General features: G+C 43.1%; 1 protein-coding gene across 1 annotated transcript in view; it reads right to left on the bottom strand.

Annotated features, from left to right (window-relative positions):
• LOC136678492 (LIM domain kinase 1-like) overlaps positions 1-14,882 on the bottom strand; it is a 67,679-nt gene that overhangs the window by 18,721 nt on the left and 34,076 nt on the right. The window contains exon 3 of the mRNA XM_066656542.1: positions 14,505-14,643. Coding sequence (XP_066512639.1) covers positions 14,505-14,643 — 139 coding nt within the window. The remainder of the gene's footprint in view (positions 1-14,504; positions 14,644-14,882) is intronic.

The raw sequence follows: 14,882 nt of genomic DNA, 5'->3' as shown, positions 1-14,882 counted from the left end.
ATCCACTTCCACTGTGTCCTGGGGGGGGGGGGGACTCTGGCAGGAAGAGCGTGCTTTGGGGAGTCTGACCGGTCACTCAGTGAATTTAGACAATCTGCTGATGTCCAGCCAGTTAATGAGGGGGCCTTTTAAAACCTTTTAAACCTTAATGACCCCTTGATTTGAAGCCTGTATACTGTTGTAACATTGCTGTGAGGATTTAAAGGTGAAGGTCATGATTTTGCTCACAGCAGAGATACGGCATCTGGAGGTTTTTAGACAACTGAGAGACTCCAGGCGTTGAAAAGCATGAAAAGAGATGAGGAAATTGCTCTATTCCTGCTGCATAGGGGGGGGTAACACTGACTTATTGTTGCTGTTACAGTTACATTACTTAAGGTGGAACTGACTCTAAATTCAGGAGAGAACCAACTGCATGAAAGTAAACGCAGAGGGAAAGTGCTACAAATGAGTTTCTGTGGTAATTCAGTGAACAAATATTTAAAGTTAAACTTCAGCTACCGACAAGATTAGTGTCGCTTCCTACTCAAACACACCATTCCTTTAATTCCCCATGCCTTTAATTGCAAGTTTCAGAATGAGATACGGCTCACAAATGCAACTCCAACTGATCACAAAGGCACTGGTTGGACTTCCACTGCTCTACCGCTCTACAGCTGATCCAGAAGGTCCCATTCCATAGGTCAGTGCTGTTCTGATGATTTAATCCGCGCACATGCATTTGAACATCTGTGTCCACAACGTGTCACAGTGAAGAAGCTGAATTCACTGACGTGTATTAGTGACTGAAGTGTGTGATACACAGGGTGATGTTTATTTTATAAATTCCTGAGCGGTACACGCAGAGGTCAAGGGTCAGCTGAGCTGGAAGTGAAAAGGCTTATCTCAGTACAGCTGGCTCACTTGACCCTCCAGGATGTCTCGATCTCACAACCTCACAACCTCAGAATCACAGTATCACACTTCTCTCGCCTCTTTCAGACAGAACCAGGGAGGCAAACAATGACACACACGTTTGTAAACTGGCTTCAGACTCGATGTAAACATATAAACAGGCTTTTGTTGTCAGTGCTCTAGGTACAACTAAATTGTGCCTCCACTTTTACACACACACACACACACACACACACACACACACACACACACACACACACACACAAGCCTGGGTGTTTAAACTTTAAACAAATAGGAATTCCAAATACAGGCACGATTGGTCTTTGACTGAAATATGTTAATTTGTAAAAACAATAGAGTAAACAACGGACGGGCCTTGAACTAAGATGTCAGATGTGTCGCTGTAGTAGAAACCCAAACCCAAAATACGGATCCCACTTTACATGATCAATTAATTGACCATTGACTGACTGACCAATCAATGATCAGGACCTGATGGATAAAGGCTTTTAAAAGAACAGTTCGACAAAAACATCAATACAGCACCGTTTCTCCTTTTTCTTTCTTGTTTCTACTGTCCATTCTCTCAGCTCCACTGACCATACACGAGCACTCTTTAGAACTACAATTACAAAATTTAGTCAATTTGTTGCTCTGAATACTTGGCTACCCCCCTTTCCTCCTGTTCTTTAATTCTCAGGACCCCCCCCCCCTCACAGAGCAGGTGGTGGCTCATTAACAGTGACGTGGTGCTGGTGGTATGCTAGTGTGCTGGTATGTGTGGATCAGACACAGCAGTGTTGCTGGAGTGGGCAGTATTTATAGAACACGACCAAATTATTCCTTTGTACTATTTCTATGTCTGATACATAAAGCTATTTGCACACAAACCAATAGAGCATGTATTTCCTCTTATGTACTGAGTGAGTGGGGGTGTGGTGAAGGTGAAAGCCACAGTGTACGAGAGAGGGAAACAACCATGACGCTATAACACACCTTCACGGGGGGTTTGTAGACCACCCTCTTGATTCTGAAACCTGACAGCACTCCAGTGACGGGAAAAATGACGTCCTGACCACAGACACCAAGGCGGTGGATACAAAATGAGCTGTTCACTTCTGTAAAGGAACAATGGCTAGTCTCCACCCACAGCGTTTAGCATCTTCACACACCAAGTTCAAAGGAAACTTAACAACTTTGAGAAATATCACAGATGCAGTAGATTTCTCAACTCTATTTAAACATAGAGAAGGGGAATTCCACTCATTTCTCAAACATTTCAAACCTGCTACAGTACACAATGTATATGGAGTGATGACAGTGTATAGTGCATGTTTTAAAATAAATATCATCAATGTCATATTTACAGAACTGTGCAAATGTCTTTGGCACCTAGGATTATTATTTTCATTATTTACAATTGTTTATCTTTTCAGTAAATGTGGTGCTAGTTTAAAAAAGTCATAATTACAATAAACACAGAAATGTAAATAGAGTAAAAGTTTGTTTCCAGGTGTTCTCTTTGAATGTATTAATATTATTATTATTATTATTCTGTGAGGAGTGTGGTGTGTTCTCCCTGTGTCTGTGTGGGTTTCCTCCGGGTGACTGTCTGTGAGGAGTGTGGTGTGTTCTCCCTGTGTCTGTGTGGGTTTCCTCCGGGTGACTGTCTGTGAGGAGTGTGGTGTGTTCTCTCTGTGTCTGTGTGGGTTTCCTCCGGGTGACTGTCTGTGAGGAGTGTGGTGTGTTCTCTCTGTGTCTGCGTGGGTTTCCTCCGGGTGACTGTCTGTGAGGAGTGTGGTGTGTTCTCTCTGTGTCTGCGTGGGTTTCCTCCGGGTGCTCTGGTTTCCTCCCACAGTCCAAAAACACACATTGTTAGGTGGATTCGTGACTCAAAAGTATCCGTGGGTGTCCGTAGATGTGTGTGTGTGTGTTGTCCTGTGACAGACTGGTGCCCCCTCCAGGGTGTGATCCTGCCTTGTGCCCAATAATTCTGGGTAGTCTCCCGACCCACTGTGACCCTGAACTGGATAAGCGGTTACAGATAATGAATGAGTGAATGAATAATAATAATATTTTTTTCTCAGTCACTTTGGAGCATTTCTCAAATCATCATCATTTATATTTGCACAGCATTATGTGCATTTCTCAATACATTTCGTACAAACAGCACCACAGTGTGGATTACCGGCAAACGCCTGGAACATGACAGGACCTTGTGTCATTGATTATAAACAAGACGAAGTGTAGCCATGTTGTCAGCGTATCAGTGACTCTGAAAGTGTTTTCTGAATGTTTTGATCACAGTGAAAATGCACTTTAACTGTGAGAGGCCTATAAAAAGTAGAAAGTTAGACATCACTGGGTGTGGGAGACTGACTGAAAGAGACTGGACAAGATTCATGCTTTGTACTGTAGATCAATGACAAGAGCATTCAGCACAAAGGGATAAAAACAGACAAATGAACATGGGCTGCACGGAACATTACACTGGAGTCTTTCTAGACCTCGTCAGTTCACTAAAAATTTACCAAAAATGTCCAAAAGTAATGTACAAAATATGCTTCACAACTCACGAACACTGGATCAACTTTTCTCAGGAAATTATCATCACAAATGTTGATCATAATCATGTGATAGCTTTTAAAGTGTAGTTCCACTTCATTTCAGTTCCACGAGAAGGAGAGCAGTGACAAAGCAGGCATTTCCATGGAAATTTGCCCCCCTGGGGTGGAGGGGGGGTTTGGGGGTATTTATGGGACATGTTTGCCCCAAAGGAAAGATCAGTTTTACCACAGAAACATCTGGAAAAAGTGTGTGTGTGTGTGTGTGTGGGTCAGAGCTGTAACACTGGAAGGTTAGATATTTGCTGGTTAGACTCCTGGGGTTCTTCAGAGCTGAAACTCTTCAATCTTTCCTGTTCATTTTTAATGAAACTGTTGGTGTGGCGTTGACAGGCAAGTTATAGCCCATCTTTTAAAGTCAAAACAGCTCAGAGTTAGTGGAAGAGTCTTCCTCTCACTGTAAATGCAGCTGTAGGTTAGCGCTGGAGCTACGAGGCTAATGCTGTGCATTTCTCAAAACATTTCGTACAAACACCACACCATGGATTACGTCAACGAACATATTAGTGTCCTCAGAACGACAAGACCTTGTGTCATTGATTGTGAACAGCACAGTCAAAATGTTCAGCCAATCTTTTCAGTGTTCTGTAGGTGTTTTCTGAATGTTTTGATGACAGTGAAAATGCACAAATCTGCACTTTTACTGTGAGGTGCATGAACAGTTCAGTTACTTTGCTGTATGTGAGGAATTACTGAAAAAGACTGGATAAGATTCATACTCCTGCTTTGTACTGTTTATAATAATAATAATAATCATAATAATAAGTTACATGTATATAGCACCCTTCTTGTACCGTAGATAAATGGCAGACCATTTCATTATGATTCAGAACAAAAAAGACAAGACCATTTAGCACAAATGATTTGGAGTATGCTGGCTCCTTGTTTAAATATAATTGATCTAAAGCATCAAAAACTCCCCTTTATCAGTAAAAGTCATAATTCAGAGTCAGTTCAATGGACATTTACCAAAAATGTCTAATAATTTACACAATATGCTTCACAGCTCGTGACAGCTGGGTCAACCTTTCAGAGTGTACTGACTTATGCAATGGCCTAGTGCCTGGATGTTTTGGGGGTTGAACAGTTCATCAGAGGACCTGTCTAATACACTCAACATCACAAAAGCAATTGATAATGTAAGTAATTGCAGACAGCTGTACACAGTCATCTGCATGATAAACCAAAGCATGTGCTCTTTCTCCAAAATGAATGAGAAATGCCTTTTATGAGGTGCACAAGTAACTTGATGATGTGGAGTTTGAAAGTGTGAAGTTGTTTTGAGAAATTCATTTCTGATCTGAGAAATGCTCCAAAGCGACTAAGAAAAACTGTAACATGGACAGAGCAAAATCTTCAGCACAAGCTAACAGCACCTTAGCAACCAGCTTGGACACCTTAGCAATAGCTTAGCAACACATTAGCCATGAAATACCATAATATCCTAAACAGATCCAAAATCTGATCGTGCTGAAAGACTGAGTGGCTGAATATAAGACTCACTAATTGATTGAATGACAGAGTGCATAACTGACTGAGTTACTGACTCGATGACTGAGTGATTGGCTGAATGACTGAGTGATTGGCTGAATGACTGAGTGATTGGCTGGATGACTGAGTGATTGGCTGGATGACTGAGTGATTGGCTGAATGACTGAGTGATTGGCTGAATGACTGAGTGATTGGCTGGATGATTGAGTGATTGGCTGAATGATTGAGTGATTGGCTGAATGACCGAGTGATTGGCTGGATGACTGAGTGATTGGCTGAATGACTGAGTGATTGGCTGAACTGACTGACTGACTGATAGTATTACTGACTTTTTGAATGACTGAGTGAATGACCATGTGACTTCTCAATGACTGATTGGCTGGCTGGATGACTGAGTGACTAACTCAGTGACTGATTGGCTGAATGATTGAGTGATTGGCTGAATGACTGAGTCAATGACTGACTGAAAGACATACTAACTGATGGACTGATAGTATTACTGACTTATTGGATGACAGAGTGAATGACTGTGCGACTCCTCAGTGACTGACTGGCCTAATGACTGATTGGCTGAATGACTGAATTACTGACTCAATGACTGAGTGAATGACTGACTGACAGCGTGATCGATGCAATGACTGATTTATTGCCCAGACCGTAAGCATACATCAGTCCACTGGCTTAAAATGGTTGGAACCTGGCTGACTGTAGGACACTTCTGGTCCTCCAGATTAATGTCCAAGATCTAACTCGCTTTTAATCTCCTCAAACTGATTTTAATTCTAAAACTAATTCAGAGTCTAAATATTCACAGAAATAATACTAACAACTATGAGTGATACAATTATGAGTAGGCCTCATATAAAATAATTATGCTGAACATTTTAACATTGTTCTGGATTAAAATTACTAATTAATCTAATTTACAAAATATTACAAGAGAAGTTAATGAAGGAAAAGTCAGTAAATTTGAGTGAGAATGGAAAAATGCCAAAACGTTGTCTAAAACTCTGTTTAACAACCGGTTGTCCGCCCGGAAATCACGCCAAAGGACCTCCAACCTTGCCCTTTGTGGACCAACCCTGGTGTGGAACTCAATGACTGATTGGCTGAATGACAGAGTGAATAAAAGAAAGTAATAAGCTCTATTTTATCGATGTTTAACAGCTACAGTGAACAAAGCTCTGGGAGGATTTTTCCTAAAAACCAAAACATTCCTTTGTTGGACCTTTTCCAGAAACAGATCAGTGTTTATGACCTGTGTCGTATCCTGTGTGTTCAAGTCATGCAGTGAGCTCCATGCTGGTTATTTATGGCTCCTCTGTGTAGAATCAGGCTTTTACAGGGGGGCTGTCCCTCTGTCACTAAAACTTCCCCCAGCTGTGGGTAGTTCAGAGAGGCGAATTCATTCACTCGGCCATTTATCATCAGCTTTATCACATACAGGTGGGATAAACATCAGCCGGACATTCACACAAACACACACTGTTCCATGTGCTCTCTGTCTCTGCGTTAACTTCAGCAGATAAAACATGACAAAAAATGACATGACTCCTCTCCAATACATCAGTATCTTGATGTGAACGGTATTACGGCTTCAGTGGGGTTCATTAAGAACTGGGATGACACCGAACAAAATATTATATCACATGAGCATGAAGGCATTTATCCAAATGTGTAATCGCTGTCCAAATAGCTCTCCAAAATAGCGACTTTACAGTCGAAGGAAAAACCTTCTTAACTTTCAGTGGAGGTCAATGTAAAAAGATTTTAGAAAAAGTAATTTTGGACCATTTCGATTGGTCAATTCATCCTGAAGTTAATACATGTTTTAAAGCAGTTCAACATTTGGCGAACAATCAAAATGTTTATAATTGTATGTGCTACGCCACATGTGTCACAATGATCAATAGGTGTTAGCTTTTTACTGAAACATTAACAACTTTAACGGTTGTGCATTCTGCTCTAAACTAAAAAGAATGTGCCTCGCATACAACTGTTAAACTGACTACATTAACGTACTGGTATTTGTCGACCGTCCCTTGGCTCTCACAGTAGTTACAGTAGAAGTTTAAAGCCAAAATTTTAATACATTTTAAAACTTTCTTGTAGATGATTGTCATGTTTCTTTTCCCCACATAGTTCTGATTTTACAAAACAAAGAATCCAAATATAGAACATGAAACCTCCTTTACTACAGTCCCTCAGCTGCTCAGGCAGCACTGCTAATCTTTAATAATGAAGACGTCTGAAAGTGTTTACTGTTGCTTTTCTTCTTGAAGTTTTAAGAGGAAGGTTCACCTCAGAGAAATTTCTGTTTCCGTTTCTGACATTCACTAAGAATTAAAGCAACTCTAGAAAAAAAATTTGAGATTTTTGCTCTGGAGCTCCCCCTACATTTGCAGAGTGTAATGCACATTTACAGCACTGTCTTGAAATGAAGTGGGGTGTTAGTAGTCTCCTACCCTCCACCAAAAGTTACATAGTGCTTTTTCTGCAGTGCTGAGCCCAGAGCTCGCTTTTACAGCTCAGTGGAGCATCCCAGCGATTTTTAAGCTGTAGTTTTAAGCTAAAAACCCTATCTAATGTTGCTTTAAACAAAGTAACGTGTAAAACACACCATCTTTATCTTTCTGAAAAATTATTTTAAATCCTCCCCATAAAACATTAGCCTAGAGCTTGGGTTTGATAATGATTCTAACGAGAGATGAATATGCATCCCGTCATAAAGTCTCAGGTTAAATGTGTCAGAGTTAAAGCGCAGACCTGACGTCGCAGTTTGGAGGTGAAGGCCACAGCAGTGGAGCATGACAAACGAGGTCAGACAAGTGAGCGAGCGCAATCAGGTCAAGATCTGTCGGAGCATCCTTCTTTCTGAAGTGAGCAGTTTCCAGCATCAAGCCTCACTCTCCCAAAGTCCCAGCCACAGTGTGACATATAATTACATACACAGAATAAACCATCTATCTCCTTAATCTAGGATTAAAGGCTTGGGGTTTGGGGGCATCTCTGAATATGTCAAGACCTGCCCTAAATATGAAAAAGCATATGGTTCCTGTCAGAACCCTGGACATTTCAGATGCGAAATGAATTGCCGCTGATATTTTCAAATGATGTCAGGAAAAAATAAAAACACACCACCAAACGTTATACAAGAGCCTTAGACTGGAAAATAGACCCATATGTCATCCACGCTATAAATAGACCACGCTGCAGTGTTTTAAACGGAATAAATATAAACATTACAGTGAGAAGGTGGTTGTAAAACAGAATTCACTACACATTCAGAGCAAACGTTTCCCACCATGTGTCGAGCATGAATATTTAATGAGAGAGAGACAGAGTCCTCCGAGGAAAGACAGTCTCCAGATATACGTATAAAACACAAACCACCAGCCATCTTACCTTCTTGTCCCTCTTCCACAGTCTTAGACAACAGAATCCCCAAAAGAACAAGTCCCCCACCATGACAGCGGCTCGGCGGAGGACTGGCTGCTCACAGATCATTCCACACCGACAGCATCAAAAACAAAACAGAGCCGGCGGCCAACAGTGTGTGTGTGAGAGAGAGAGAGAGAGAGAGAGAGAGAGAGAGAGAGAGAGAGACCACACCCCCCTCCTCCACAGGCTTAGCTCATCTCTGAACTCATGTCATACTCCCTCTCTGTATCTCTCTCTTCCCTTTCCACTCTGTCTCTCTCTCTCTCTTTCTTTCTCTCACTGACATCATCACTTCCTTTCCGAGCCCGTCCGTGTGCTTCTGTGCAGTGGCTTTGTGCCTCCAACCCCCTCCCACACACACACACACACACACACACACTAACACTGCTGTCAGACTGGTAATAGCTCACTAACCAAGCCGTCGTACTGAAACTGGGCGATATCTCATAAACAACACATCACAATATTCAAATATATTTTCAGTATAAATGATATGTAAAATAGAGTCAACAAAACACACTATAATCGGTGTTGTCATCTTTTAAAAGGCCCGTGAAAAGGGTAAGATTTCAAGATATAGGCAAATAAAATCTAGACACAACTTTAGATTTAGAGAAGATTCAGGCTTTAAAATCTTCCTACAGCGTGTGATAACAGTGGATTTGATTGATGTTTCTACAAGAATATAAACCAGGGGCAGCTGCAAAGTCGAAAGATTTGACGTGGTTTGGATATGTTTATGACCCAGACACTTGTGTGACAACTGGTCATCGAGCCACACGCTCTCACCGAGGAGACATTGATTAAAGAACAGCGGGAGTCTCCCGGATCTTATTTCACAGCACAGTCAGAGCCAATGAGCTGGAGCTGTGTTGGGTGGGAGTTTGAGGGGGTGGGGGTGGGGTGATAATGTTAATCAATGGGACCCGGCGGCTAGAGAGGTCTGGCAGAAGAGCCATCTGACCCAGAGTGTGTGGATATTAATAGATTCACTGCTCTGCCCTCGGCACCTCACAACAGAGCAAACAGGACCACAGTCGGTCCACACATTTCTTTATATTTCATTTATATTTGTGTGCACTGTAAGTAAATATAACATTAACAAAGTCCCACCTACATCACCCCAAACACCCAGAGTCTCACTCACTGTCTGACACCTGTTTCTTCAGCTACTTATTTACCATCACCTCGAAGCATATCAGAAAATAAATAATATCTAATAAATGTATTAACTGAGTTAGTGTCTGATGCTGTGTCACACACAAACGTGGATTGTGCAAACAAATCCTCACAGAAAGGTTCTAAAATGTTCTGCCTAGCTTTCATAGCTGTTTCTAACTCCCTAACACCCTCCTGTTCAGGAGAAATGCAGTCAATTTTATGTAATAACTGCTTTAGCTCGGAAATTTTACCGATGGCAAGTTTGTGCTGGACGTCTGCACTGCGTGCCGTAGAATGTCGAACCTCTCGGACCCAGACGGTGCTCCGCAAGATTTACAAGGCACCATTTAGTCCCTAGTCCGCTCGCTTGGAACCGTGAGAGAGCAGGGGCTCAAACAGAACCCGGTTCCAGGACCAGGACCAAATTTACCTGATGGAACAGCTGAGAAGACAAGCCGAGTCGAGTGGGGACCCCGCAGTGGGAAAGCACCATAAGGCTTTGTTTACATCTGGAAAATGCAGATGTTTAAAAAACATCAGTGAAATCCCTCTTTTATGCAAAAGGTTTCTAAAGTGAAAGAGTGAAAAATGGGTAGTTTCCGAGGAGCAAAGAGAAAAGCAATAATAATAATAATAAAACTAGAGTGATGTGTTATTGTGCAGTCAGTCCTTAGAGTGATCTCTGCCCCGGAAACAGAGAGGGTCCCTGCCCTTTCGGTTTGAGACAGTGATACTGAACACCACAGTAGACGGGGCACACTCATTTCCACAAAAACAAATCACAGGTGTTGGTCTGAAGACAGCACCTGTTCCGTATCTCCTGTCTGTTATGAACAACTCCAAGGCATCAGCTTGTTATCGCCACGAAACCCGTATATAACATTACTCACAGTGGAGCTCAACCGGTCTTGTGAGGACATACGTGAGAACACACATCAGAATCAGATCGGAGAAACACCACAGGCCTTATACCTTTCATTTTTTGGTGTTTCCATTTCTAATCCTGCAGCAGCAGCAAAATGAACAATTCCCCATTTCCCAAACGGCAAATCACGAAGACAGCAAAGGAACGCAGCTTGATTTTAAGAGGTCGGTTTACGTTCTGTTATATCATCCTGAATGGGGAAATGGCTAGTTCTTCATTTTTATTTTGCAGAATTAGAAAGAGAAAATCAAATATCAAAAGGCACAAAGACCCACAGCAAACACGACAATAAAAATAAAAATTTATGAGTGTGTGTGTGTGTGTGTTACTGGGGTGTGGGCATTGTTCTAGAGGAGGATCAAATCAGGTTCACACTTAGGGTTACATTTTAAAGTATTTTAAAATAGCAATCAATCATTTTCCCTAGTGATTCTACATCTTTTTATGAAACAGAATATATACTGACACCTAGTGGTGTGCATGCAACAGAGGCTCTGTATTAAACACATTTTAAACACAGCCTACATGGAGCAATACAGTGCAGTCTGAACCGTCAACTCAGGTGGGTGGATATAATAATAATAATAATAATAATATTAATAACAATAATAACAGTATACATTCACCACCGAACAACAACTGAACACAGCCAGTGCATTACGCTGGGTTTGCAGCAGATAAAACTAGTCTAAGAGACGTTGAGAAACAGAAACAGACTCCGTGTTAGGGCTGGGTCATGCCAGTGGGGGATGTTATTGCTAAAGTGGTGCTTTCCAGCCACTCCACGTGTGTGTCACAACCATTTCACAATGTTCCTGCTGTGACTGATAAGCCGGAGGTTAGGAGGTGGGTGAGGGAGTGTTTGAATGTGTGTGTGTGTGTAATAAAGAACCTCTTCGGGGATCTTTTTTTAATAATATTCTGAATGGAATGAGTAGGAAGAAATATTATATATATTTAGGAATGGAGAGAGAGAGAGAAAGAGAGAGAGGAGAAAAAGAGAGGAGAAAGAGAAAGTGAGAGTGAGTGAGAGAGAGAGAGAGAGAGAGAGAGAGAGAGAAAGGAGAAAGAGAAAGTGAGAGTGAGTGAGAGAGAGAGAGAGAGAGAGAGAGAGAGAGAGAAAGGAGAAAGAGAAAGTGAGAGTGAGTGAGAGAGAGAGGGGGGGGAGAGAGAGAGAGGAGAAAAAGAGAGAGAGAGAGAGAGAGAGGAGAAAGAAAGAGAGAGAGAGAGAGAGAGAGAGAGAGAGAGAGGGAGAGGAGAAAGAAAGAGAGAGAGAGAGAGAGAGAAAGAGAGAGAGAGAGAGGAGAAAGAGAGAGAGAGAGAGAGAGAGAGAGAGAGAGAGAGAGAGAGAGAGAGGAGAAAGAAAGCGGGAGAGAGAGAGAGAGAGAGAGAGAGAGAGAGAGGAGAAAGAAAGAGAGAGAGGAGAAAGAAAGAAAGAGAGAGAGAGAGAGAGACAGAGAGAGAGAGAGAGAGAGAGAGAGAGAGAGAGAGGAGAAAGAAAGCGGGAGAGAAAGAGAGAGAGGAGAAAGAAAGCGGGAGAGAGAGAGAGAGAGGAGAAAGAAAGCGGGAGAGAGAGAGAGAGAGAGAGAGAGAGAGAGAGAGGAGAAAGAAAGAGAGAGAGAGAGAGAGGAGAAAGAAAGAAAGAAAGAGAGAGAGAGAGAGAGAGAGAGAGAGAGAGAGAGAGAGGGGGGAGTGGTCTAATTACTGGATTCTCTTCTCTGTTAATCACTGACTGTAGTTGCTGCACAGACCCCTGTTCAATCCACTACAATCCTATCAGATCCTGACCTCACTAATTAGAACTTTAATTACAAAAATTACCTTAACCATTCATTTCAGAGGTAGAGCTGGATGCACACAAACATCTGGCCACAGCGTGTATCAGGACACGGCTCCAATCTGTCCATGAACTAAAAGCTACTGAGGACAATGGAGGACAAGTGGAAGAAACACTTTTATCGGACCATCCTCCGCTGAGTGCATCTTCCTCCTCGTGGCGGATGTTCAGGACTGTAATGTGATTGAGGGGCATGGCCGCGTCAGATTTACAGTCCGGGACCTGTCAGTACGGCACTGCAGGCTGAAGGAGACGTGGGCACAGAGCGGATGCTGGAAAAGAAGGCTTTAATTCACTTAGCGTGGTGTGGGCTGGGGGGGGCTCTATTAGAGAGATTGCACTCCAGAGCGCAGGCCATGTGTCCGTCAGTCAGGGCGTGGGGTCTGGTTTGAAGTGCTCGAGGAGGGACAGGTCACAGGGTTTACAAACCATAATAGCAAGGCAAGGCAAGTTTATTTATAGAGCACCTTTCATACACAATGGCAATTCAAAGTCATTGTCTGTCTGTAACCGCCTTTTCCAATTCGGGGTTGTGGTGGGTCCGGAGCCGACCCGGAATCACTGGGCACAAGGTGGGAACACACCCTGGAGGGGGCGCCAGTCCTACGCACTGTGACATGGCAATCGAAAATATTTAACCAAAAATACAAAAGTGCTTTACGGTTGGACGCAGTTTGGGTTTAAGTTCAGTGTGTTGTTGCTGTGCTGCTTTGGGACCGGTCACCAGCTTCTGGATCAGCAGGTGTCATACTAACCTCACTCTTTAAGCCGTTGGTTTTGGAGCTGCTACTTCTCTAGTTTCACTTTTACTGCAGTCATTGTTGACTGGAGAATGAACACAGACCTGGGACAGGTCAGTAATCAGTGTCCAGCCGCGGGCCAGCAGCAGGTTCTGTTTACCTGAACCCACACAGTTGTCTTCCTGCTGCTCTGAGCTCATCCTCAGCCTCAGGAGACAAACACGCTGAGTAAATAACCTGGTCATGAAGACGAGAGGCCGAGGCTGTTTTAAAGAGCTGACGTAATGCCTCTGAAAATAGTGAACGTAGTGGCTATGAGCAAAGCTTTCTGTTTGAGGAGTGTGTCTGGTTTCTTCTTTCTCACAGAATCCAGGCATTGTCCAAATTTAAAGGGACAGATTCTCCTCTTCTCCACAAAAAAAAAAAAAGTAGCGTTCTCACATCTAAGCAGCCCTGATCGGGACGGCCGTTCTCAGCAACTGTTCCTATAAAAGACAATGATCCGCTCGCTGTTCACCCACTCACCATCGTCAGCGTGCAGCAGGGAAAAGTAAAGTTCTCGTTTTAGCTGTTTTCACTTGGTTCTCTTATTTCTCCACTGTCATGGCTGGTGTTATCACATGTTTTCTGACTTAGGCAGCCCGCAGAAAACTGACTGGGTGGTTTTGTTTCACAGTGTGTGTGTTGGTTGCCTCCAGATCTCCTTATGAATGTGCGCAATTTATGTTTTCTTATTATGTCCCTATTAAATAATATTATCCTTTCCACGAATGTGGCTGAATATCTACATATCAATATTGGCTTCTTTAATTTATCACTGGAGCTAAAACATAACAGGAGATTATACCTCATCGATGGTGTAAATCCTCTCGCTTCTGTCGGACCTCGCTGAGGTTATCAGTTATCTCAGAGAGACACTGACTGTGAGACACTGGGAGACACGCAGCCTTCTGTTCATACCATGGTAATTTTGGTAAAGCAGTCACAATGAAAAGATGTTTTGCTGGAAGTAGACGTCCCCCCCGGTGCAGACACTAAAACTGGCAAAGATAAAATAGCAATAGCTCCTCCTTCTCGCGACCAGCACTAACTTTCCCCTCATTTACATAATCTGTTCTGTTCACCATGAATTATACAGACCGGCTCTTTCAGCGCGGCCAGCCGCAGAACAGAGGAACGCTGTTTAATTCATGGGGATCCTGCTCACGTGGAAATAGAGCAGCGTGAATGTGGTTTTGTTGGCGACGTAACGGAAGAGTGGCTCTGAGAAACACGACCCTCGCCCGTCCGGGAGGAGAGATTGCAGGGTGCGGAGAGATGCAAACAGTGGGGTGGAGGCAGAGGGATGCAGACACTGAGATGGAGGGAGAAGACAGAGAGATGAAACTCACCATGATGAGGCCGGTGGTGATGGGCTCGGTGCAGCCGTGACACAGCTCACCGAATTTAGCCCAGTAATCCTTCTTACAGAAGAGACGTCCATCTCTCTCATAGTACCAGTGGGACAGGGAGGCACTGCACTCGCAACATCTGGTGGTGGGGAGAGAGAGAAAGAGAGAGAGAGAGAGAGAGAGAGAGAGCATTAAAATGTGTCGAAGAGACATTCAAGAGAATTAATTACTTCACGGTTTTCTCGCAAAGTTAATGCCCAAGATGTATTTCCAAGCAATTCTGACCACATGGGTTTCCTCCGGGTGACTGTCTGTGAGGAGTGTGGTGTGTTCTCTCTGTGTCTGCGTGGGTTTCCTCCGGGTGACTGTCTGTGAGGA

This window comes from Hoplias malabaricus, chromosome Y, assembly GCF_029633855.1.
Source record: "Hoplias malabaricus isolate fHopMal1 chromosome Y, fHopMal1.hap1, whole genome shotgun sequence".
NCBI classification, from domain to species: Eukaryota; Metazoa; Chordata; class Actinopteri; order Characiformes; family Erythrinidae; genus Hoplias; species Hoplias malabaricus.
Note: the sequence above shows the minus strand (reverse complement) of the source record. Positions and strands in the feature narration are given on the sequence as shown.